This window comes from Mytilus trossulus, chromosome 12 (assembly GCF_036588685.1).
Source record: "Mytilus trossulus isolate FHL-02 chromosome 12, PNRI_Mtr1.1.1.hap1, whole genome shotgun sequence".
In the NCBI taxonomy this organism is placed as follows: Eukaryota; Metazoa; Mollusca; class Bivalvia; order Mytilida; family Mytilidae; genus Mytilus; species Mytilus trossulus.
The window spans coordinates 18,599,843-18,627,821 of NC_086384.1; the positions used below are offsets into that span (position 1 = coordinate 18,599,843).

At 32.2% G+C, this 27,979-nt stretch overlaps 1 protein-coding gene across 1 annotated transcript; it reads right to left on the reverse strand.

Moving 5' to 3' along the window:
• Positions 1-16,993: 16,993 nt before the first annotated feature.
• LOC134692286 (uncharacterized) lies at positions 16,994-27,555 on the reverse strand. The gene is made up of 4 exons (XM_063552736.1): positions 27,442-27,555; positions 23,487-24,707; positions 17,941-18,409; positions 16,994-17,331 (listed from the first exon to the last, which is right to left on the reverse strand). The coding sequence occupies exons 2-4, from the start codon at positions 24,618-24,620 to the stop codon at positions 16,994-16,996; spliced, it is 1,941 nt and encodes a 646-aa protein (XP_063408806.1). The 5' UTR covers positions 24,621-24,707; positions 27,442-27,555.
• Between the last annotated feature and the right edge of the window lie 424 nt (positions 27,556-27,979).

Genomic DNA, 27,979 nt, shown 5'->3' on the forward strand with positions numbered 1-27,979 from the left:
TAAAACATTGATTCGCAAACGCCAATGGAACTCCATGGGACAAAGAAACAGAACACGACCTATAAAGTAACGACTTTTTTTGTTCTTGACTGATAAGCATCCCCTCCGTTGGTAAATCTCGAGCATATTGTTGAAATATTTTAAAATCTTTATAGTTGATAGGCAATGTAGAAATATAATTGCCTACTTCCACCACAATATAAAGATCGTTAGAACAGAAAAATTCTGTACAGGTTTTGTTTTCACAAGCGCATTTAAAAGCCGGATATACATTTTTGAATAGCTGTCTTTCATCTTGATTATAATAAAACATTCGAGTAATTTGCCTGGCTATAGCTTTAGCCGTGTCTGCATGTTTAGCTTTGTCAGGACCATTGCGTGCATTGATAGATAAATGTATTGATGTTTTAACAGCTTCCATTAAACAAAGTTTCAGATATAATGATTGATGGCACTTCAAAAGAAACCTACAACACAGACTATATCCATTTCTTACACAACGGTTAAAGATTTTTACGGAGTTTTCAGACAACGTTCCGTTCTTCATAATTTTGATTGTCCCATCGAGTTCCTCTTTCTCATTTACAGTTTTACAACCACCTTTGTCTCCTGAAAGCATACAAAACCAGCAGATAATGATTTATTATACTTATTTCACAGAAAATCATATACAACGAACATGGTATACTCATTAGTTATTATACGAGTTATGTATTCAAGGAAGTTGCTATTTTCTTAGAATAATAAATTAAAATATATCGTTTTTTCATGTGTTCGTTGATTATGATAAATTTGTATGGAAAATAAATTTTGAAATGCAGTCTTAGTTTGTTTACCAGACAGAAATTTAGTTTTTGGTTAACCTTGATCTCAAAACATGATTGATTATTATACTTATTTGACTATAGGTGTATTACCACCATTGATTTCCCCCTATTAGTCTTTGTTAAATTTGCACTTTTCAAAAAAATGTGCAGAATTTATCTTTGTTTCAAATAAAGAAATACTTGGCATGAGTAAAGTTTTATCCTGTCAAGTTCTATAGAAAAAGTTTCACATAACATTTCATTGCATATAAGAAAATAACCATTATTGGAAGTTAATCAATCAAATTGCTCCCCTTATTCTATCTGTGTACAAGGTTTAGTCACCATGTAACCTCAACATTACAAAATTTTCTATAGAAATCACATATAAAAAATAATGGTGTTTTGAAATAACCAAGACTTATGTTTATGACACAGAAATAGTTTTACTGCAATAAAATGTAGGATTAATAACCAACAACGGTCAAATTCAAGGGAATATTTTTTTAGACCTACTTTCGTATGCAACCGGATTTGACGTACCATGATTTGGTGGTATTACACCTAAAGAAGACCTTTTTGTTCAATAGACTGAATGTGACTTTTTACCTTTGTAATACTGGTTATTTCAAGCTTTTCTGTCAAGTTTTGTCATAATCAGTTCAATAGTTTGAGAAAAATCTAGTATATTGAAAGACGACATCTGCAGCGATTCGAGCTAAATTTCTTCGACAAATCCAAACCAAGCCGCATCAAGATAGAATAGAGTGTGGACCAATAAATGACCAAATATCTATCTTATCTGCCTACAAACAGTTGAAAATGATACACAAGATGATTTTAGGAAGATAAAATACCACTTATAAACCTCTTTATCTTCTTTATAAGGTCTCTTTGGGTCAATTTTTACCTCTCATTTCTTCAAAATTTCAACTATTCAGGCCAATAAATAAAAATATTGGGGTAACTTTCACTCATTTATGGTCGAAATGTTATAAGAAATGAGTAATTGAAGCATTTTAGCAGAATGAACAATCCATATAAAAGTGTACTGTCTCCATGGAGGTTTCAATAAGTCCTTACGTAAAAATAAAATTTACGCCGTGTTCCAAAGAGGGACATAAAAGGCTTCTCTTTTAGTGAATAACTTGTCGTTTCAACATTAAAAATAATTTCATCTACTTATAACTATATACTTATTTAAGTATTACCTAGGAAAATGTTATATCATAGCAAAATATAAGGAATAAGGAGAAAAAGCCCAACCCCTTCCAAAAAGATAAATATATGCACATAGTATGGCTTGTTCTGTCAACTGAATACTCATAGTACAGTCCTATGTCAAGACAATTTTCTCATAAAATGGGTTTTGGAGACTCAATCCACTCAGAATATTTATTTTTTTTGTATTATTTCACTTAAATAGCAAGAAATTTTAACACATGAGATTACTCACAAGGCCATAGGTGCATGTACAGCTTCCCATATTAGGTGTATTACCACCATTGATTTTCCCCTATTAGTCTGTTAAATTTGTTCTTTTCAAAAAATTGTGCAGAATTTTTCTTTGTTTCAAATAAAGAAATACTTGGCATGAGTAAAGTTTAATCCTGTCCAGTTCTATAGAAAAAGTTTCACATAACCTTTCATTGCATATAAGAAAATAACCATCATTGGAAGTTAACCAATCAAATTTCTCCCCTCATTCTATCTGTGTACAAGGTTTAGTCACCATGTAACCTCAACATTACAAAATTTTCTATAGAAATCACATATAAAAAATAATGGTGTTTTGAAATACCCAAGACATATGTTTATGACACAGAAATAGTTTTACTGCAATAAAAAGTAGGATTAATTACCTACAAAATGTACAACGGTCAAATGCAAAGGGAATAATTTTTTAGACCTACTTTCGTATGCAACCGGATGTGATGTACCATGATTTGGTGGTATTACACCTAAAAGTAGAATAGTAGGTTTATTGTCCACGAGGTGCATCTATTGTCCTAAGGCGAAACCGAGGGCAATAGTTGTATCCGAGGTGACAACAAACTTACTATTCTACGAATATCCAGTCAGTCAGTGTTTTATTATATCATCAAAAACAACAGACAATAAATGTCGGTTCTAAATCAACTATCGTAATAAAATAAGCAAAAACCTAACCATAACGTTTACTTCATAAATATTATGAAATGCTAAGGGTATGTCGTGCACTGATGTCAACTCTCGATACAATAGTTCGCGAAAACGCGAGGATGTTACTCCTGCGATATTTCAAAATCCTCCAATCCCGTAGCCGCATGAAAATTCCGCTAATTATAATGACGGTTGAGGTCAAAAAGTTTCATCGAGGTCCAATAGTCTGATGGTTATTGACCGGTCCAATAGTTCAACGATTGCAAATTTGAATAAATAGTAAACATATTGTGTACTTATCTTATATAGCGAATGAGAACTGAGGTGTAATAATTATAGTTTTTTTTATACCACATATTTTACTGTGTTTATATACTTGGTAAATCATTAAGGTAATAGACTCGCTGAATTATAAAATTAACAAATCAACAGATAATGTAACAGATCATATATGTTCTTGAGTGAGTTTTTTTTTTAAATTATGGCTGGGATGCTTATAATATGTTATATCACGATAACACTGACATATCTTACGAAGAAAAAGTTTCAACACACTATATAAATGATGTATAGATGCCCGTTTTGTTTGAGGACTTTTTAGCTATCCTAATTTATTAAAGATTTATTTCTAGAAATATATATAAATTGTAAAGCAGGCTATGTATTTTGACCATGCTTTGAAATATTAATTGGCTTTTCTCCTTCTCACGCTTAAGGACACCATATATGTTACTCTTGTTTTTGAGGCGTGTCTTATTATTTGTAATATTTACAACAAATAAAGGTTGAGGGGAAGTTTCTGTCATTGCCACCAGGTCGTTCTATCTTTGTCCCGTGTAGCTCTTTTTTCTTCTTTGATTTGTTTCATTAATTGTATTTGTGGTGTACCTCATCAAGGGTGTCGGGTCTTGTCGTTTGTAATAATTAGGTGTACTCTTTTTTGTTGATTATTGATTGCGATACAGATACTGGTGAGATAAAAACGTTGCTAACGTAAAATTAAATTTTTCGCGACATAAACTGCAACATAATCAGGAAAAGATGCATTTGCCGAGGGATTTTTATCGTCAAATTTAAAGCAATATGACTCGATACTGTATGAAGATAAAATTGAGAAAGGATGGTGAATGGGTCAAAGCGACAACCACCCGACCATAGAGCAGACAACAGCCGAAGAACACCAATGGGTCCTTAATGTAGCGCGAATTCCGGCACCCGTAGGTGTCCTTCAGCTGGCCCCTAAAAAGTATGCATACTAGTACAGTGATAATGGACGTCATACTAAACTCCGAATTATACAAAAACATAATTTTTATAGGCCTTCCATTAATTAAGTGAAAGGTCATATTGGTTATACTTTTGTACTTTGTTAATACATTTGTATTATTGAGTATCACTAAAACAATTAAAAATCTTACCCAATTTCTCTGTTTGATAGAATGTTGTAGATAGTCTTCTGTCAAGCAAACAATGGACATAGTAGCCATCGCACTGAATCAATACGTCATCAATTCCTATTTAATTTCAATAAATGGCAGATACATTGCATATTTTGGAGAAAAAAAAACACGAATTAGCTTTCTATAAGAATGGGTTACGTTTCTTTCGGTGATAGGTGTCTAATATAGTTATGCTATATGTATTTACGTGCCTCCTACTGACATTTGGAGTTAATTGTAGCTGATTTCCACAGTTTGTTCCTAATGTTGTGCCGTTAAACCTCTGTTATAGGTTAGGAGTGGGTTCACAATGTTTAACATAAAAAAGGTTTGGTATGGTTACCAATGATACAACTCTCCACAAGGGACCCAAATGACACAGAAATTCACAATTATAGGTCACTGTAATTATATAACCTCGCCACATTCTTAATTTAATAAATAATTTTGTATTTTAGTGATTCGTGTAGGTACATTTCTGTTTTTTTTCTTTTCATAAATTGTTTTGTTATAAATCAGGCTGATGATTTCACATCACTTGTGTTAGGGCCTCTTAAAGTCGATTGTATGGTTTGGTATTGTTCGCGACGTAAAAATTCAACATAGCAGAAAAATAAGTATTTGTCGAGAGATTTTTATAATTAGCTTAAAAACATATTAATGTAGCCCTCTGTTTAAAAATTGCGTTTTAATCGAAACTTGATGAAGATTATTTATTCCACTTTAATGAAAAAGTTCCCGATGATATTTTTTTAAATGAGATAAAAATACGTAAAAAAATAACGTTTAATTTCTAATTGCATTCAAATGGAATAAAAATTCATCATTAACCAACGCTTGTTACACAAGAGGAGCGAAAGATAGCAAAGGGACAGAGAAACTCATTATTCGAAAATAAATTGACAACGCCATGGCTAAAAAAAGAAAGGCAAACAGACAAATAATAGTACACATGACATAACATAGAAAACATAAAACTAAGTAACACGAACCCCACCACAAAAATGGCGGTGATCGTATATGCTCCGGACGGATAGGCAGATCCTGCGGTAATATGATGACCTCACCATATTCTTACACAAATTAACAGTTAAGCATATTGTATAAAAACATTATCTGATTAACCTTGTAGATGTCATTGACTATTCACAGAATCATTTTTCATTAGATATATCACCAGTTTAAATCTAACATTTGTCGGCCTGATTATGAAGACTGGCACCATTTTATGTTTCATTCAACAAAAGTGGTAACACATGTCCGTTTCCCAGCGGTACACTTTAATGACCAGTAAACTTGAAATTTCCAAAACATATAATCATTTCATTAATATAATTAAAGGTCATATTGTTTTTCTTTTTGTACTTTAGTATAATTAAAACAAATTAAAATCTTACCCAATCCATCTGTTTGATAGAATGTTGTAGATAGTCTTCTGTCAAGCAAACAATGGACATTGTAGTCATCGCACTGAATCATTACTTCATCATTTCCTATTTAATAATAAATTTTAATAAATAGCAACTGCATTGCATATCTAAAAAAACAAACTATGAACTAGCTTTCTATTATTAATGGTCATCCTTCTTTCGATGCTTTTTGTCTGATGTTATAACATTTTATGTATATAAGTGCTTTGTATTGACATTTGGAGTTAAATGTTACAGATTTCCACAGTTTTGTTCTACTGTTGTGCTGTTACACCTCTCTTTTAGACTAGGAGAGGGTTGACCACATAATGTTTAATATGCGCCAGAATCTTTGATATAACTCTGTTTTTCAGTGGTCATTGGAGGTCAATGTCTGTTTGTTATACATTGTTTTGTATTAACACATCATTCATGAAGGGCCTTTTAATGTCGACTGTATAATCACTGTACTGGAAGATAGTTTTTGTCTTATTAGCGAAAATACCATAGCTCCTCAATTTTATATTTATATCAGGGATTATATATAAATAACAAAACAATTAAAAATACATGTTATAAGAAGTGTTCGAAAGGCCTGGACTGGGTTGCACAAGCGTTATTTAAGTTAAACTTTATTTAAAAGATAAATGAAACTTAACTTCTTAAATGATAATAAGTTAAACAACAGTTTAAAATCCGTTGCTCAAAGCTAAATTACGCCTACAGTTACTTCAGTGTTATCTAACAATTTAAATTATTATCTAATCCAGAATTAACTGGTTCTGAAATAGTTCCCCTATTCACGTGCATTTTCGCGAATTTTGTACGGAATAAAAATGGAGAACCAAGTAGACGCTGATAGAAAAAAATATCATCAAACTGGGATTCATCAGAAATTTCCTTACTCAGGCAACTTGTTGAACAGAATTTAACTATAATAAGAAGCAAATTGACCAATGCCATTACAAATGCACAGAAGATCGGGGTCTGGAAGACCATAGCATGTCAAATAGATGCTCTAGGGTTACACTGTCTTACAGGCAAAGAAGTTAAAACCAAATGGCAGAACTTGCAATCAAAGGCAAAAACACAGTATGCTGAAAAAAAAACCCATTCAAAGCAAACAGGTGGTGGGCCGGCACCTAAACCAATGTCAAAAGAAACAGAGAAAATAGTTGAAATGATGATGGATTGTTCCAGTTTTGTTGGCCTGAATGGTTGTGAATTTTCAGTGATCCTTGTAACTTCTGCAGGTGCTTAATCTTTTCTCTTTAAATTCTCTTATCGCGTTGCTCTTAAAGTTAAAAACAAAGGAAATACACATTCTAATTCTCTCAACTACGCATCAGCTGATCAATATTTGTAAACAAATTCCTTAAATAAATTATGGGGCCTTTTTGAAGGATATTCTACATTTGAATAATAATAAAATTAATTGTATATATAAGGACGATCACACACTGTTTGTGGAATGAATATCGTCATTCGCTATTTACCGATTTTTTTTTAAATATTTAAGATACCTTATTCTCCGACTCCTCAATTATAAGTCAAAATGAAACCATATGACTGCGACCAAGCACATTTCGCAACCGTCAACAAAGTCGAACGGATATTCACACGAGCTTACTTCAGAAATAGAAAACAAAACCGGTTACTGTGTTATAATCCAATATTTCCCTATATTCTTACTCTCACAAATATTATTATTTTTAATTCAATTCTCCTGCACTATTGCCTCTTAGAGAAGTATTTTAGCGTTTCGATTTTCAACATGACGTCACACAGTAGTAATGAAGTACAATTATGGGTGTTTTTAAAGCACATCACTATCGATTGTTCTATTTTACTTGAAAATTAAGTAATCACTTCTAACATGTCAAAAGTGATATATATATATATATATATATCTCTTGCATAACCACAATTTTTTATTTGGGTAAACGTTATTACTGGTCATATTTGTGCTTTATAATTAAACAACCCGACAAAGCCATGGCAATAAGAATAGACAAAAGACCGCCTGTAAACAAAACACAACATGGAAAACTTAAGACGGGGCAATCTTGTTACATAACGACTACATACTTTTATTAGCATCAATTTACGATGCCATAATTTCCTTTCTTATTTTAAAATACTGAACCGTCAGTACATTAATTAATTCTAATGATGGTTTGTATAAATACAAAACTTTCTTGAATCAATGAACACTGACCAAATTTAAATCTTTATACTCCTATGGGCGGGCAGAGTGGACAAGCAGATACAAGCTAGACATTTTCCCCAACCAGTACTCACTCATACTGTGGGCGAGAGGACAAAGCAAAATCCACCTCAGCTGTAGTGTATATCAGTTACCTTTTTTTAACTGAGGATAGGTTGTACAGGTATAATATAAATGACCTTAATTTGTTTGGTATATTAGCACAATTTGTTGTTTTGTTTAAAGATGCATGTTAGAATTTCTTCTTTTTATTCCAGTTAATTGAGTTACGATGAAATCATGTTAAGGATATAAAATGTTTAACAAGGGTCGTCCACAATGAAGAACAAAGCAATATAAAAATGATGCTGCTACTATCCCATCACATAAATGTATGTCTTCACATGCATTTGAATACATTTTTTATCGTCTTCGAAATATTAGAAAAGTTTTTCATTTTGTACCTGCATATATTTATTATGCTGACCAACGAATGTAATATTTTTTTTATTTTTTTTTATTCAAGGATGAAAGAACAAAGCAATTTAATATGCTTTTTATAATAGAGCCCCATTGTTAAGTATTCGGGCTATACAATAAAAGTAGAATACTACGATTATGTTTAACATAATAAAAAAGTATATCTCATATAAAAGGTGTCAAATAAAGGCAATAGTAGTAAACTGGTGTTCAAATGTCATAAATCGATTAAGAGAAAAAAAAAATCTGGTTACAAACTAGAACCGTAGGAAACAAATCAACAATAAGAGGAAAACAAAGAAACAATGGAAGTTCTGAACTGCAACAAAAACATCCGTTAACACACATAGAAACAAACTATTTGATAACAACTGCCATATATCTGACTTGTTACAGGATATTTTAAGTACAGTATGGTTAATTGAGTATGGTTTAATTGATAGCTAAACATACCGCCTTATGAAAATATAAAAAATATATCCATAAAATAACATTACTACTTACAGAAATACAGATAAACACACACAAAAGGAGATAATGAAATAGTCGACGCAATATTTAAACCACTGAACAACAGCGAACATATTATATCAACGACAAAAGACTACAGGATACCACAAATATTGATCCACTTACGTAACTAACTTGCAATCTCGAACTTTATACAATTCCTTTCACAATACTCGTCCAAACAAATGTCAAGACAATGATGTCATGGAAAGGCAATTTTATAATTATTTGAACTACAAACGATAAAACATAACGTATTTAAAAAAACCAGAAACATCAGAAATAGATACATGATTGAACAAAATACAGTTACACGTCGTATAGCAATGCAAATTCACTCTCGTATTCGGGAATGTTCCAATGTTAGTAAGGAAAGGCAATTCTATAATCATATATTGGAGAACAAACAATGGGATATAACACATTATTCAACCGAAACCATAACAAAAACTTCCAAAATAAAAACACGAATGCTGGATGTACAAAATGACGAGACACGTCGTATAACAGTTTTATTCGGGAATGTGTCCCATTTGAGTAATTAGCAGACGAAAGATATGTTAAACTAAGAAAAATGTACAATATGCATCATTATTTAGTTTAGACAAGGTCACATCGTATAGATCAACCAATTCGTGAAAAGGTCCATTAAATTTACGGAGTACCATTTTAAAAGAGGGACGAAAGATACCAAAGGGACAGTCAAACTCATAAATCTAAAACAAACTGACAACGCCATGGCTAAAAATGAAAAAGAAAAACAGAAAAAAAATCTTAATCTTGCCTTCTCATAACTCGGTTGGAGCAGTGTCTGTGTAAGGCACACACTCCTGTATCAAGTAGGTATAGTGTTAATATTCACGAGCATAACGTATCAATTAAGATTGGAACACAATAGAAGACTGAGAAGTAGGAATGATACTGCTGTGAAATGGGAAATTGATAATTGGAAAGGTAAAATCATCCAGTTTGTCATTAAATTTAGTGTGAGATTGTCCACATTTGACAGTATGGAGGAAAAAAATCAAGGCATGGAGCTCTTCTACTGTTATCTCAAGTATCCCTAACTGCAAGTTCACTGGAATATATGAGATGCAAGAACTGACCAAAATAAACGCGACGATCTTTTGAAAGTAGGGTTGTCCACATACCTTGTCAGACTGATATATTCTCGTACCATTGAAAAACAATCAAGTTTAAAGCAGTCATGAATACAGTTTTAACGTGCCACCAATCGGTTAACATGCTGATCTTTTCAATCATATCAGTTAACTTGAGGCAGTTACAAAATCTGCTCAAAGTTAACTTTTTCAGGTTATCGGGAACAATCGACTCAATGGAATAGTGATTGTTTTCCTCATGAATGATTTGATCGATATCTACAGCACATCGACACAATTAACCTGATTAAAGTATGGATTTCAATCAATTATTTTGTCTTACTCTTTAAATAATAGATCGAAGTTATTCAATATGTACTCTTAACCCGGTTATAGTGCAAGCTATATAATTTAATAGACGATTGACATTTGAATGCCAAACAAGTCAATTATCTGTATGAAAAAAGAAAGGAAAAGATATTGACTCATTTGGTGTTCTAATTATAAATGGACACAATATAAACAAACATTCAACCAATTGTTATTTTTGTTTCCCTTGATAATTAGCATAGTTATTATTGTTATTATTAAAAATAAGCTATTTCTAACCGGAATACTCACTAACGATTTCTGCGTTTTCACTGGTGAGCGTTGTCATCAATCTGAGAAAAAAAAGTACAAAAACGCTTAGAGTAAATTTGTATTATGATTTGGTTGTCTGCATGTGATACGAAGACTTTTTTAATATGCAAATGATAACATGATTAATAGGGAATACATTTATATCTTTGTTTAAAAATTAATAACTGATGGCAGCATGAAAATCTACTTACAATTTCTACAGTGACTTCTACTAATTAACACTTTTTTCTTTTAGAAATTTGAAAACCACAAGATGTTTAAAAAAAAAATACGAACAGTGATGCATTTATTGTCCTAGTGGTGATTCTAGACGTATTCTTACACCTTATCTGTGAATTTTTTACTCACTTGCTTATGTGAAAAGTAAAATCACAAAAATACTTAACTCTGATATAGATCAGGTTTTCTTGTAATCAGATGCTTATAAATAAACCAATACTCGTTACCGCATGCCGAAGATTCCGACATGTGTAAGGATAAAAAGTTTATTCAAATGGGTTGGTTCCAAAAATACACATTTAAAATTCATTAGGTCAGATATATTAATTGTATTGAGTAATAATCCCTTTATAATTTGATATATCGATGTTTTTGGCAGATTTTGAAAGTAGCCAGTAGATGGTGAATTAGCACTTGAGTTATAATCTTTCATTTCGATAAAAAAAAAAAAAAAAACTCATAGCCTAAAAATCTCAGAACTAGCAAATGACACATCTATTTTGCTTTAAGGTAAACGGCATTGGTATTCATTCTACTATTAACAAGAAAGAATATCATACAAACGATAAAGAGAAACAAAAAAAAATATAAATGTTTTTATAACATTGCAATCACGCAAAATTGGTAAAATGACTGTCACAAATAACTGGTTATTCTGATTTGTAATTGGAGGATGGTAGCAAGAAAGTTAAACTACCAGTTTGAAGTAAAATTTACTTAGAATGGCGGTTAGACATGTAAAAAATAACGGAAATTAGTTCATATATTGATGCAATGAAAATGAATTGAAAGGCTTAACTTGTAAAACTCCCTAAAACTGAAAAATATTCGAACTTCTACATGTTCTATTTCACCATGTCCATTGAGTTTCAGTGTGAAAACCTGCTGTATTAATTATGCATTTGAGATCTAATAAATCACTATAAAACATACAAAAGATGCTCAAATTTTAACTTGAAATGCTTCAATGTTTGATTTAAAAAGAAGGCTGTTAAACAAATATACTTGAACACTATAATGATATAATGAAACAAGTTATATTGGAAAATCAACACACAAAGAGTCAAAGCAATAATGTATATTTTAGTAATTTGGTAACAGATGATACAACTTGTATTAATGACGTTATTTCTGTTTATAGCAAAATTTCCCAAATAACTTAGATATACGAAAACAAAACAATACTGAAAATCTGAGGTTTGTACTTTAGGCAAATCTTTTTCTAAATTTTAAAAAGAGAAATTAAAGAATAATCTATCAATAAAAACTCAAATTTCAATTCAACAAGATATAAGGATGATCTGCCAAGGACTGTGTTACAATCTGGACAAAGACATATTGTATTATAATAAGGTCTAAAACCCAGCTTGCAGTAGGGTTCTTCCTATATGACAACATTTAGCTTAGGATATTGTTACCTTTTTACAATAAAGTTCCTTTCGCTTTTTAATAATAGAAATGTTCCGATGAAAATTACTGCATAACATTATACAAATACACGTGGCTCTGTACTTATACATCCTGTCATTGTGTAATTATGCAATGGTATTTTTTGTATTGTGTCTTTCATTTTTCTTTGTGTGTTTTGTCTATATGCCTTTGTGTGTGTAATTGTTTTTAACATATCTGTTTGTTCTTTTTTTTGTGATTAAGATTATAACACTATGTTGACTGTTGTATACCTATTCTAGTGTTTTCATCTATTATGTCTATTTGTTATGTTCACCAATCGTTTTATGTAATTTCATACGATTGTCATACAAGTAAAAGGATCAGCTAGCTATAAATTGGGTTAAATCTACCATATTCTACATAATAATATGCATGTGCAGAAATATGACAGTTGTTATTGATTCGTTTGATGTGTTTGAGCTTTTGATTTTGCCAATTTGATTAGGGACTATCCGTTTTGAATTTTCCTCGTAGAAATGTCTGTCAATTACTTGTTCTATTCAATTCCATGATTTTAAGGTATCATGGTAATATATGAACCTAAAAAGTCTTTAACTGAATTTTTAAATTGAAATGAAATACTTGTAATGTAAATGTATTTAGGTTGAGATCTCACAAACGTGTTTAACCCCGCCGCATTTTTGCGCCTGTCCAAAGTCAGGAGCCTCTGGCCTTTTTTAGTCTTGTATTTTTTTAATTTTAGTTACTTGTGTACAATTTGGAAGTTAGTATGGCGTTCATTATCACTGAACTATATATATATATTTGTTTAGGGGCCAGCTGAAGGACGCCTACGGGTGCGGGAATTTCTCGCTACATTGAAGACCTGTTGGTGACCTTCTGCTGTTGTTTTTTTATTTGGTCGGGTTGTTGTCTTTTTGACACATTCCCCATTTTCATTCTCAATTTTATATAGATAAAACAACAAAGTACGAACATTGATTAGTGATGCTGTGAACTATTGTAACGTTTAAAAAATTGTCTCACTGGAAATCACATCAATACACATTGACATCATTTGCATTTTACTTAGTATATTTTTTTGCTATTTTTGTATTTAATTTATTCAGTTACTGGGACGAAACAGGTTATGGACCATGGTGCCAAGTTTAATTTAATCGATATATTTCAAGTTCAATATTCCAGTGTCCATACCTTTTCGGTTTGTTTATTTTGTCTTTCAGTTTCCTGTCCTCCTTTGCTTCGACAACATCTGCAACAATATAAGTATATCCCTACTTTGTTATATGACCTTAAAAATATTTAAAAAATGCATGTGCAATGCAAAAGTGTCAACTCGGGCATTAAGAAGAACAATCTTGGTTTTGCGTATAGTAAAATGACAAATCAGTATGAAAATCTAGCTCCATGTTATATCAAGATTTCTTCATAGTATTAAATATTGTCTTCATAACAAAGAGTAATGACAAAATAGCATGAAAAGGTAGCGCCATGTTGTATCAAAATGTCTTCATATCATTCAATTTATCTTAGTGATATAGCAAATGTCTTAGTATTATAGTCAAATGTCGATTCAGTATAGAACATTTGTTTCATGATATATCTCTACCCTTAATAATATGTTTTTTGTTATCATAAGGCAGCTGTGGTGTTCCATATTTATTGTTTATATTCACCCCACATGTACCAAGTTTTAAAATAGTGTGATTGGTATACAAGAAATTAACTATAGATTGTACAGAAAGACGAAGAAGTAAACTTAACAACATATTTATGATCTTTAATCTGTGTAAAATGTTGATACTGCAAATGGCTTTTTTTCAAAGTTGATATATTTTGTTTTGGTTTGATCAACTATTCACAAAATCATTATAATACTTTTACTGAATTTTTCATCCCTTATCTTTATTAATTTTGAAATGCATTTTATCAAAGATCCATTTTTGTCCTCCAGTGTATTTTCATTTGTATCACTACGTCTTTTGATTGTGTTAAACCATTCCAATTTATATTTTATAGTTTGTCTTTCTATGTTGTAATGTTACATTATTGTTTCATATGAGGGTGAAGGATTGTTACCATTCAAACCTTTAAACCCACTGCTATTGTTACACGTGTCCTACGTCAGGAATCTGATGTTCAGTAGTTTCTCGTTTCTTATATAAATTAGACCGTTGGTTTCTCGTTTGAATGGCTTTACACTAGTTATTTTGGGGCTCTTTTATAGCTTGCTGTTCGGTGTTATTCAAAGCTTTGTGGTGAAGTCCTTACCTAGACCTATAATGCTTTACTTTTATACATTGTGACTTTGATGGAGAGTAGTCTCATTGGCACTCATACAACATCTTCCTATTTCTATATAATAGACTACGGGTGGTAAAAATTGCCAGAATTTGTTTAGTAATCAATGGTACCATGCTGATAATTTGAAAACGTTAATAAATATGCGAATATAGACTGTTGGTACAGCTTTGAATATAGATAGTTATTCAATATTTGTCATTGAATAGTTTTCTTGCACAAAAAATATAAATGATTGATAAACTGAAAAAATTGAAATTGGACTTATATAATTAAGTCAAAAATATAAAATCAAAATACAAGATTATGTACAGTTTATAAGTTTGTTTTCGATTTATGAGTTTGCCAGTCCCTTTGGTATCTTTCGTACCTCATTTATACAAGTACACCTATAATTTCTTTAGTTTTTATATATATATATATTATAGACAATATTATAAGCTTAGTTTTTAAACGGGCTGCTTCATCAAAACATAATATATATACATAATTTAAACATTCTGGGATATTTTTTTTAACAGAATAAAACAAAAATTGCCACGAAATTCTTTAAAGCATTTCTGTTAGATCATTTAAAACTTACCTTTGATTATTTACAATATCTTATTACGAAAAGAAAATTTCAAATTACGATTTCATACATAAAAGTATTACACCCCTTAAACCTAAATGTGGACCAATCTGATAACGGGTCACACAATCCACAATCTATGTACAAATTTAAATTCAGCATTTCAAAGACCCCAAAAATGTCATTTATGTTAAATTCAAACAAAATGCAGTTGTTCAACCCTTTGGATGTTAAAGTATACCAATTTTAAGGGGGAAGACCTGGTTTATGGGATACAACTCTTACACATGTATTGAAAATCATTTGTGCGTTTAAACATATCAATACATAAAACAGTGACCAAGCATCTATGTTGTTTACAGTTGGCTGTGAGAACGATGCAAAGAGATCCAATTAACTGTTCATATTTGACACCACCAATCATTTAACTAGTAGGGAACATTTTTTTTGTAATAAAGTAGATGAGGTAGTATACCTACTAGTTTTTTCAACCATTTGTGAGGGTACCCCAAAACTGGTTATATTTAATATGCCCTAAACATAAAATAAAGCGGTGAATTTCACCAAGACTTTAGCAGATAATTCCTGGACCCCTACCTTTTTAATAATATATATATAAGTTAAATTAAAAGAGGAAAATGTCGGTGTTACCATGGCCTACCCCCTTGAAATGGGACCAAAAATTCAAAATCTTAGTATAGGGTTTTATTCAACATTTTTAGAACTCAAAGTATTCCTGACCTCGTATTAAACCTTATTGAAATTGGTCAAAAAAATGTAAGAAAAGTATTGTGTTTTTCCCCAAACGGTTAAACCCGAAACCCTAGAATCAATCCTTTGTTTGGTATGGAACCTTGTTGTACAATGTAATAGACACCCTTATATTTATACACTCAAACTACTTTTCAGAAACAACAGAAATATAGATTCCCACACTAAAACAAGTGTATTACGATATTTCTCCACTCGAGACAGTTAATTTTTTTTATTTAAAGCGCGAGGCTTACGCTATTTTTCCACTCGAGACACTTTAATTTTATTATTTAAAGCGCGAGGCTTGCCGAGCACTTTAAATAACTAAAATTTTACTGTCGAGATTGGAAAAATATCGTAATACACGAGTTATAGTGTCGGAATCTGTTTCTCTAATGATTTTTATCCTTCTTTTTCAAAGATTTTCAGGAACTTGTGTTCTTAAACGCGACGTCATTTGGCATTGCTGCCTACTTTCATGGCCTCACAATATGAAAATTCAGAAGAAGAAAAAACATTTAGACGTCATAACCAAATTTCGACAAATCATTTGCCGAGAACAGATTTTTCACTTTTGAGAAGATATATTTTTCTCACACCGGTCAGGAAATGTGAAAATAACACAAAAAATAGAGAAATGTATGTTACGGCCCCTTCTTGATCCCTCATTCCTTTATAATTTATAAAACAACCCCAAATTAAATTTTAACCTTTCTTTCAGGTATCAAACAGTGTCGTATAATTTCATAGAGATCCACTCAATTATAGTTTAAGCAATATTGGCCGGCAATTTAAATGTCCTCAGACGAGGATGACGACCACAATGACGCTAACAACGTGATAACATTATACGATCACGACAAAAGTTCGTATAAATAAGGACAACAGTAGTATACCGCTGTTCTAACGTCAAAAATCGATTGAGATTAAGCAAATCCGGGTACAATATGCATCTTAATGTTGCTTACATGAATATTTATATTCTTGTTGGTGAATAACTTGCTACTTACAATTATTCACATGTAAACATGTTTTTGGCCATGTGATATTTTCGTCCATGCTTTCAGCGCTCTCCTCTGGATACCGTATTCTACAGGAATAGTGTCCTTCATCTTCCTTTGTTGCGCAAAATATGTTAAGTGATGGGTAATTAACTTGCGATCCTTTGTATTTGTTTGATGTGGTCTCATCAACTGTCAGCTTTACTTCTTCGGAATTTTTCTCCTTAACCCAATACACCTTCGAACCATCGGGCAACGGTACTACTGTTTCACATTCGAGTGTGCATCCACCACCGACTTTCACTTCAAACGAAGGCTTCATCTTCAGTCGTGGAAATTCTTAAGTTTAAAAAAATTATTGAGATGCAGAGCTAGATACAGGTTCCATTGAAATTTATGTTTGATTTTTTAATGATCATGAATTACATCAAAAGCTTTATTTCCTACATGTATTATATGTAGATCGAGACCAACAACGGCATGTTGACTAAGAAAAAAATAAAAATATCTTATTAAAAATCAGTTCAAATCGCTATCATATATCTAGAAAGGAGGAGCAAATGTCGGAATGACATTTCGCAATTTAGTATCATCTCACAAGATCAATACAAACCCTTCTTTCAATTGGAGTGAAATACAATACATCAGGTAAGCAATTAATGTGGAAAACATTTTTTTTTCGTGTTTTGAATTCAATATCTCTTAAATTTTCATCACAAAAGCAATTGTTTTGTAGTATATTGGAAGATTAGAAAACTTTACGAATTAGTTTTCAAATACAAACAAATACTCACTCGCACACCAACTACCCAACAATTCCAGCACCGATCCGCTTAAATTAGTTGATGGAGTAAAGGGAAAAGTTCCCAAATAAACGATCACTGTACGGAGTTTGTAACTCACATTTAACACGAACTCACAATCGTTCCACTATTAATTCTAACTTACCGTAAGTTATTTTCTTTTGATAAGTTTGCCAGTGTTGTAATTTTGTCTCTTTCTTTTTCACATTTTTCATTTGGTCTGTGTAGAGCTTTCCTTTCCTGTTATAGGTTTCTAAACGATGGAGGACTCTCTCTAAAATACCACATAGATCATAGTAATTTTTGTTATCCAACGAGAACTTCTTTGAGTGAGCCATGTCATTTCTGCACAATCTGATGCGTTCAATATCGTCACCAATCAGAATATCGAAATTCTTAATATCAGACCACCTTCCTCCCCATCCATGGCTCGGAATATGCTTGTTTTGTTTTCGAAGCTGTGCATAAAGATATGTTATATCACATTCGTCTCTTTGTTTAACAAGAAAGCCACCACTATCGGCGATTAATAGGTCAAATAATGCATTGGTCAAAATTTCTAAAATGATGATGGCCATTCTTGTTGCATTTATTTGCTCACGGCTGAAGATGTTCTGTAAACATAATTTACAATCATATTAACTAAATAAAAACTACCTTCTTGTATATGATAGCAGATTAAAGATACCAAAGAGACATTCAATTCATAAGTTTAAAAGAAACCGATTTCGTTATGGCAAACAAATATAAAAATCTACAAACCAATACCTTGAAAACTAAAGATGGGCGATAGATACCAGAAGAACAGTCAAACTCCTAGATCGAAAACTAAACTGACAACGCCATGGCTAAAAATGAAAAAGACAAACAGACATAACACAACGTAGAAAACTAAAAACTAAGCAACACGAACCAAACCAGAAAAAATAGGGTGAATTCATGTGCTCTGGGAGAGTTCGCAGATCCTGCTCTACATGTGGGACCCGTCGTGTTGCTCATGTTATTACACAACCGATAAATAGTATTATTCTGTAGGTCACATTCGTGAAAGGGAAAGGAGATTGTACTTACGACGTAACGAGCATATCCGTTATCATTTATGAAATGGTTATTCCATAACGGTCAACAAACTCGTAATGGCTTCTGTAAAATTTATGAAGGGATAATTTCAACTTCACCAATTGGAACTCTTGGTTTATAAACCCCCTATTGAGCAACAACCCATTATCAAGGAAATCATGATGGGAAATTAAAGCACGAGAATATCGTATCAATTTGGAGATATATACTCCGTATGCAGGCGCTGCTAGAATGTAGCTACTAAAAATTTCAAAGTTCACAATTGGGAGGATGAAATCATCCTTTTGTCGTAAAATTTACTTTTTTAACCGACCCTTTGTCAATATCTAGTCAAGATATGAGGTTGATTTAACTGTATTTGACTGCGCAAACAAAACCAATCAAAATCTGAGGGGACCTTGGATGGTCTGGAAAAAACCCAGAACCTGTTCTACAAGTTTTATCCCGTCGTTTTGCTCATACTCATGTTAATGTATATATTGAAAAGCGGTTAAATCAAACATATAGATCTTCCAATTTTGCAATAAGCAAATACAGCCACAATTTAATAATATGTTTATTTAAAAAAAAAAAAAAGGATTAACAATAACTTTTGATAAAAGCAGATATGTGAATTATACATTAAAGTTGTTGGCATAACACGGATTACAAGTATGTTCTTCTCAAGCTCATATATGTTATGATGGTATGGCACTAAACCCCTAACGGGAAGGATTGTGCCTGATATTCATATGATGAAGACATAATCTTTCAATCAGTTTAATTGAAGTCTGGAGCTGGCATGTCAGTTAACTGCTAGTAGTCTGTTGGTATTTATGTATTATTGTTATTTTGTATACTTACTTGTGTTACATCTTCTGACATCAGACTCGGACTTCTCTTAAACTGAATTTTGATCTGCGTATTGTTATGCGTTTACCTTTCTACATTGGCTAGATGTATAAGGGGGGGGGGGTGAAATCTCATAATATAAAAAAGAAGATGTGGTATGATTTCCAATGAGACAACTATCCACAAAAGACCAAAATGACACAAATATTAACAATTATAGGTCACCGTACGGCCTTCAACAATGATAAACATTGATAAACATTATTAACCCCGCCGCATTTTTGCGCCAGTCCTAAGTCAGGAGCTTCTGGTCTATTTGAGTCTTGTATTATGTTTAATTTTAGTTTCTTGTGTACAATTTGGAGTTTAGTATGGCGTTCATTATCACTGAACTAGTATATAAATTTGTTTATGTGCCAGCTGAAGGACCCCTCCGGATGAGGGAATTTCTTGCAGCATTGAAGACCTGTTGGTGACTTTCTGATGTTGTGTGCTCTATGGTCGGGTAGTTGTCTCTTTGATACATTCCCTATTTCCGTTCTCAATTTTATTAAAGGGCCTTCTTGAGCTGACTATGCTATATGGACTTTGCTCATTGTTGGACACCGTACAGTTACCTGAAGCTATTAAATTTTGTGTCAATTGGTCTCTTGTGAAGAGTTGTCTCATTGACAATCATACCACAACTTCTTTTTTAATATTTGATATACAGTAAAGACGAATGAAACTACATATTAACTCTCCAACCAGTCTCATCCATAATAACAGAACTAAATGTCAGTGACAATTAAACAGTCTTAATATTTCTTTTCAGAACAAATGTATACAGCCAAATTAAATATTGCAACTTTATTCATGTTTTTTAACATGTGTAATGTAATATCATAAAGGATTATAGAAGACAACGACGACAACCGATAAACGGCAAGTAAAAGATCTTCCTATCGGACAACTTTCATTTCTTAATATGAGTGCAACAAACAAACATATAATTTATTGTTTATACCAATTATACACTTAAACAAAAGTAAATTCACAAAAATACTGAACTTAGAGGAAAATCAATTCGGAAAGTCCGTAATCACATGGCAAAATCAAATAGCAAAACGCATCAAAAACGAATGGACAAGAACTGTCATATTCCTGACTTGGTACAGGCATTTTCAAATGTAGAAAATGGTGGATTAAACCTGGTTCCAAAGCGCTAACCGTCTCACTTTCATAACAGTCTCATCAACTTCCGTTATATTTACATTGAGGCGTTACCTAAACAGACACAATAAATAAAAAAGTCAAAATTTGGGTACATCAGTCATCATCGTATAACAATATAACAGAAGTAACACAGATCACTATCGTATAATAAATGATTAACCGACAATTTCTTTTAAATAAATACTGTTAACTAAAAATATTTCTCCAATACACTTCAAAGACATTACGGATTAATAGATCTTTGGTAGTTACTAGAATGATATATATTTATTATCAATCTAAAACCAGATGTGTCCGTTTCAAATATAATATAATACTATAATATAAATATAATACTTCTTGTAGCTAGTAGAATTGTTCATCAACAGCTTTCAACGTATAGTTGTTCATTGCTATGTGGTTTTGTGCAACAACGTATAAGGTAAAAAAAATAATAAAGTAATGGTTTCAACTACGATTGGGAAAAAAATACAACAACATTTATATTTTCACATGTAAAAAGTAAAATCACAAAAATACTGAACTCAGAGGAAAATCAATTTGGAAAGTCCATAGTCACATGGCAAAATCAAAAAACAAAACGCATCAAAAACGAATGGACAAGAACTGTCATATTTCTGACTTGGTACAGGCATTTTCAAATGTAGAAAATGGTGGATTAAACCTGGTTCTATAGCGCTTACCCTCTCACTTTAATAACAGTATCATCAACTTCCGCTACATTTACATGATGCGTTAAATAAACAGTCACAATTAATAAAATAGTCAAAATATGGGTACATCAGTCATCATCGTATAACAATTTTAAAAGGAACAATTTAACAGGTCACAAAAACATCTACTATCTACGAACACATGGATTGATTTGAGTGTCTGACGTCAGAAAAATTATATACGTCACATAAATTTGTCGTTCAATGTGCATACAAACAATTTTAGAATTTACATAGGCAATGTACGCATACAGGATTAAAAAAATCAAAAGTATGTAAGAAAAATTTACAGAAATAGACCGAGATTCAAACTAGTCCAAAAGTTATCCATAAAATTTATGAGAATCCAAAACTTTTAAAAGGAACAATTTGTACAGGACACAAAAACATCTACTATCTACGAACACATGGATTGATTTGAGTGTCTGACGTCAGAAAAATTATATACGTCACAAAAATTTGTCGTTCAATGTGCATACAAACAATTTCAAAATTTACATAGGCAATGTACGCATACAGGGTTAACAAGAGTGAACACACTGAAATGTCTCGCCTTCTTTATTATACATTGATATTATGTTGATAGTCCTAAATATAAAGCCTCATTTAAACTGTCACATAAACTTAACATAAACCAAGATAACTAAACATATACCAATGAACCATGAAAATGAGGTCAAGGTCAGATGAACCATGGCAGGCAGACATGAACAGCTAACAGTTTTTCCATACAACAAATACAGTTGACCTATTGCTTATAGCTTAAGAAAAACAGACCAAAACACAAAAAGTCAACACTGAGCAATGAACCTTGAAAATGAGGTCAAGGTCAAATAAAACCTGCGCTACTGACATATAGATCATAAAATATTTCCATACACCAAATCTAATTGATTTATGGCATATATTATTAGAGAGAAACACCAAATCTGAAAACTTTACTTTGACCACTGAACCATGAAAATGAGGTCAAGGTCAGATGACATCTGCCCACTAGTCATGCACACCTTCCAATCATTCCATACAACAATTATAGCAGACCTATTGCATAAAGTATGAGAAAAATAGACCAAAACACAAAAATCTAACTATAACCACTGAACCATGAAAATGAGGTCAAGGTCAGATGACAGCTGCCAGTTGGACATGTACACCTTACAGCCCTTCCATACACCGAATATACAAGACCTACTGCTTATAGTATCTCAGATATGGACTTGACCACCAAATCTTAACCTTGTTTACTGATCCATGAAATGAGGTCGAGATCAAGTGAAAACTGTCTGACGGGCATGAGGACCTTGCAAGGTACGCACATACCAAATATAGTTATCCTATTACTTATAATAAGAGAGAATTTAACATTACAAAAAAATTGAACTTTTTTTTTAATCAATCACTGAACCATGAAAATGAGGTCAAAGACATTGGACATCTGACTGACAGAAACTTCGTAACATGGGGCCTCTATATACAAAGTATGAAGCATCCAGGTCTTCTACCTTCTTAAATATAAAGCTTTAAAGAAGTGAGCTAACACCGCCGCCGCCGTAGCCGCCGCCGCCGGATCACTATCCCTATGTCGAGCTTACTGCAACAAAAGTTGCAGGCTCGACAAAAAATCAAAAGTATGTAAGAATAAATTACAGAAAAAGGCCGAGATTCAAACTAGTCCAAAAGTGTAAGGCTGATTTCTAGACGTATAAACCTATGAAAATATAAATAAATTTAAATTATTTAAATGTAGTGCTTCATATGATGCAAACATAGATATGCAGATATCTTTTTGTTTTAATCTGTGATATGAATAGAAACAACTTTATTATGTCAATGAAATACTTAATTTCCCTACCTGCTCAATTTCTCCTAACCAATCAAAGAAGATTTCCTCTGAACTGTGGGTATTTCCATGTTCTTCACAAAAATACTCTTTCTGCGGTTTGATGGCTTTTAGTTCAACCATTCCATCAAGGCATTCGTAATCTGTAAATTTGCATTTAAGTTTTAATTCATATGATAAATTTGGCTGACCTCGGATCTCTTTCATATCTTCAATTATTCCTATTAACTTTGCCTTTACATCGTGATACGAGCGCCTCTCTGGTTCTCCCCATTTCCAGATTTGCATTTGCAAAACATTCCGATAATTAGCAATGAGAAGCATTTCGCAACCAGCAGCATCTAAATTGTAAATCGCAAAATCTCTATAGAAGGCAGGATGTTTTCCATCAGATGTGTATGGACCGTTGGCAACGGTGTAATATCGAGTACAGGCAACTAGTATTTGAGTGGCAAATGAAGGTGGGAGAAAATCAAATGCAACACAAAGACATGATGATTTGGAAGCGCAGGAATAAAATATGTCGTTGATGTTGCTCAGTGATGTGTTTTTGATCATACATGGTACATAGAAGTCTGTGTCTTCGTCAATTTCGCATGCGTTTGACATTGTTCTTGACCGAACAATAATGTTAATTTTTTCCATGATTTTCAGTAAGTGTATTCTGTATTTCCTTATGTTTACCTCCTGTCGCAGAAATATTTCATTTAATAGTTTCTCGCTCAGACGTCCATGCTGTCTCAGCTCTTCCCACTCTGTTTGATGAACCAAATCTTTCTGGAATTGGTCGGCTGTTATTATGCATTTAAATGCACTTGCCAACCATTGTGGATCTAAGACGACGTATTCGGCTAGGTCTGAAAAGTAAACATATGTTCCGATGCCATTATGATACGTGAGAAACTGCTCTAATTCCTCTTCGTCTGTGATAGGTTGTATAATGTTGTTTGCAATTTCTGCAATATCTGATTTAGCAACTACAGGTTTTCCGCATGAATTTTCACCAGAAAGGGCCTTTTCGAGGTGGATCCATCTAGCGGGAGTTTTGATATTCCACTGTTTTCGGCTTTTTGCAATTTCAACTATGCCTCTTCGTATAATGTCGAATTCATCATCCGAATCATCTGTATTAGATATCACATACATTTTTCGTATATTTCTTCGTATCTGGGAAGTCCTTACTATCTCATGAACTTGGCGCTGAAATTTTGTCTCACATTCACTGATGTTTCCCTACAAAACAAATATATTTGTTATGAAACTAAGCGTTGTCAAATTACCGTTAATTTCTCATGAAAATTTTGTGCTGCTATCAATACTTTTCTTTGTCCTGTTAATATGCAAAAATAAGCAAGGATAAATGTTTAAATGTGTCTTACGTAGAGGACAGCATCATCTGTGATTTTTAAAACATTGATTAAGAGGATTTCACAAAAAAAGTGTACGTCTTCTAATGATACCTTCGACAATCAAAGTTCTCGAAATCGCGGAGTTGTGTTTATAATTATTTTTGTGTAACAACCATTAACCATCGACAGCAAATCAAGTTATAGAAATATTCTATTGTCAAAATTTGTGTTATTTCACTCAATATCAGAGGTTTATTATATTTACATGACAATTTCGTTTTAATTTCTCATTTTTTTCATAAAAAGGATATAACATATTTGTCATTGTTTAATGCTCAAGTTACAGGTTATAGCAAATTGTCAATCTTGTGCATTAGGAAGAATTTAAAAGTGGCATTCAAAGATCAGATATGAGAGGACTCTTTTATTTCAATAAAATAAAAAAAAATATGGAAAACAGACTGGTTTCGTTACACATAGCAAAATATAGTCTTTATTCCTTGAGAATGTTTAGGTAATCATCTCTTACACATCGTACATACACAATTTACCTTAACAACACCACGGCGACAAAAAATGGAGGAATTTGCATGACCAAACTAGAGACTCTAAAGAGCCTGTGTCGCTCACCTTGGTATATGTGCATATGAAACAAAGGACACAGATGGATTCATGACAAAATTGGTGATGGTGATGTTTGTAGATCTTACTACTTACAATTTTCTCTATCTATAATAAACTTGGCCCTTTATATACAGAGGCAAATATTTTGGCCCCAAAATATAGCAGATTTAGAAAATTGTGAAAATGTTGTCTTTCAGCAATATTTTGGAAAGTAAAATGCTTCTGCTACATAAATATGAGCTGTTGATTACAATACAATGCATAAATATCGCTATCTAGCATCATTAAGCCATGCTTAATTACTGAAATCTTCAAAATATTAGCATTTTGGTTAATTTTTAAACGGATTCCGTTTAAAATGAAAGTGGCCGCATTCGTGTTCATTCATACTATTGAAATGTAAGTTGTATTTGATGATAATACAAAGCATATATAAAATTTTAGGATGAACACGGATGCAGCTACTTTCATTTTTGACAAAAACCTTCTGAAAAGTTACGTTGTTTTGTATATTTGATAGATTTTTCATATCTAAGCTTGAATCAGAGTGTTTTAATGAATAAATCAGTTAAAACACATAAACTAATCAAAATTTGTTCTATTTTCAGACAAAGCAACCATCTTTATTGATTTGCTGGAAGATCGAACATATTTATTCAAACTAAATACCCTAATAATGATTGTGGCTCAATTTGGTTAAATTTGACCCAGTAGTTTCGGAGGAGAAGATTTTTGTAAAAGATAACCAAAATTTACGAAAAAATGGTTAAAAATTACTATAAAGGGCAATAACTTCTTAGGGGTCTACTGACTATTTTGACTTATTTGTAGATCTTAGTTTGTTGAACATTATTGCTTTTTACAGTTTATCTCTATCTATAATAATATTCAAGATAATAACAAAAAACGGCAAAATTTCCTTAAAATTTCCAATTCAGGGGCAGCAATCAAACAACCAGTTGTCCGATTCATCTTAAAATTTCAGAGCAGATAGATCTTGACCTGATAAACAATTTGTCCATGTTAGATTTGCTCTAAATGCTCTGGTTTCAGAGTTATAAGCCAAAATCTTCATTTTGACCCCTATGTTCTATTTTTAGCCATTGCAGCCATCTTGGTTGGTAAACCGGGTCACCGGACACACTTTTTAGACAAGATACCCTAGTGATGATTTAAGCCAAGTTTGGTAAAATTTGACCGAGTAGTTTCAGAGAAGAAGATTTTTGTAAAAGTTAACGACAACGGACGCCGACTGACGACGGATGCCAAGTAATGGGAAAAGCTCACTTGGCCCATTGGGCCAGGTGCGCTAAAAATGAGTTAGGACGTAAATATGGTAAGGGTATCCTGTTGCACAAACATTACATTACCCGATATGCAAATAATCCATTATCTAGAAATTGGTTACGCATTTATTTGTCGTTTTTAACCATTACAAGGAAAATAATGTCAACTTTACAAGTGAAACAAAGGTGAACAATTTCGTTGACTGATTCGATCCGCAAAAACATCATTCTTATACAAGTAAATCAAATTCTGGTCAATCATATATAATATTATTATCTCATTTCAAGCGGTACACTAGTGTAGAATTATATGCACGGTTTTAGAGGGGAATGATCTTTACATAAACATGATAAAACATCTTCAGATTGTTAATGATGTGGAAAGAACGAAATCGACACTTTATACGATAAAAGGTAACAATCATAAATTAGTTGAACGTTGATATGTGTTTGTCTTTCAATTCGCAGATTTTTTTCAGGGGACATAGGGTAGACATTAACTTATGCATGATACTGAAAGAATATCACGGTCAACAAACATGATTAAATATAAAACAGCGTTTTATAGTTCATCCGAAAAGGTTTCTATTGTGATATATACGAATAAGCAGATAACATTTAACTTAGAGGTCTAAATTGTATCAAAAGGGGTTGCCTTAAATGTCAAAAGAGTATCATATTAAAGCAAGGGAACTGTATTCATATTACCGTGAACTGATCTTTGTGTGTTCCTATGATGATAACAGGTGGTTCTTGATATTCATTGTAGCATTCCTCCTTCACAGGTAACTCACAATGGCAACGAATAGTTTCAAGCCAAAATGCCAGACCGTCTGCGAAATATTTTCCAATAAAATAGTTTTTATAATGAATTTCATATATTGTTCTTCATGCACAATATCAACATTCAAACAGTCGATGTGAAACTTTTTTTTAGAGTGACAATTATTGTAATATGTGGGAACACTTTATGAATCGGGAGTATCCTGGAAAATCACAAATTCTTATAAATTAGATAATGTTAACCGTAATTTTTCTATTTTTATTTAGATAGATAGAAAACTGTAAAAGCTAAGATTAATGTTGATATATATTAAAACGATTAAGTACTATATAAATGATTCATATTCCTTCTTAAATGATTAGCGTGTGTACATGTACGTTGGTTACATTAAACTGTGTTTATACATGTTATACGTACTATCGTCGGATGCAAGTATTGTTTTTTTTGGTTTTTTTTTAAACA

Coding starts and splice junctions, on each gene's coding strand:
- LOC134692286 (XM_063552736.1), bottom strand. CDS start 24,620: ATGTATGTGATATCTAATACAGATGATTCGGATGATGAATTCGACATT. Junction 18,410..23,486: donor GGTTAGGAGAAATTGAGCAG/GTAGGGAAATTA, acceptor TTATGTTTACAG/AACATCTTCAGCCGTGAGCA. Junction 17,332..17,940: donor TCAAAAGAAAATAACTTACG/GTAAGTTAGAAT, acceptor TTTAAACTTAAG/AATTTCCACGACTGAAGATG.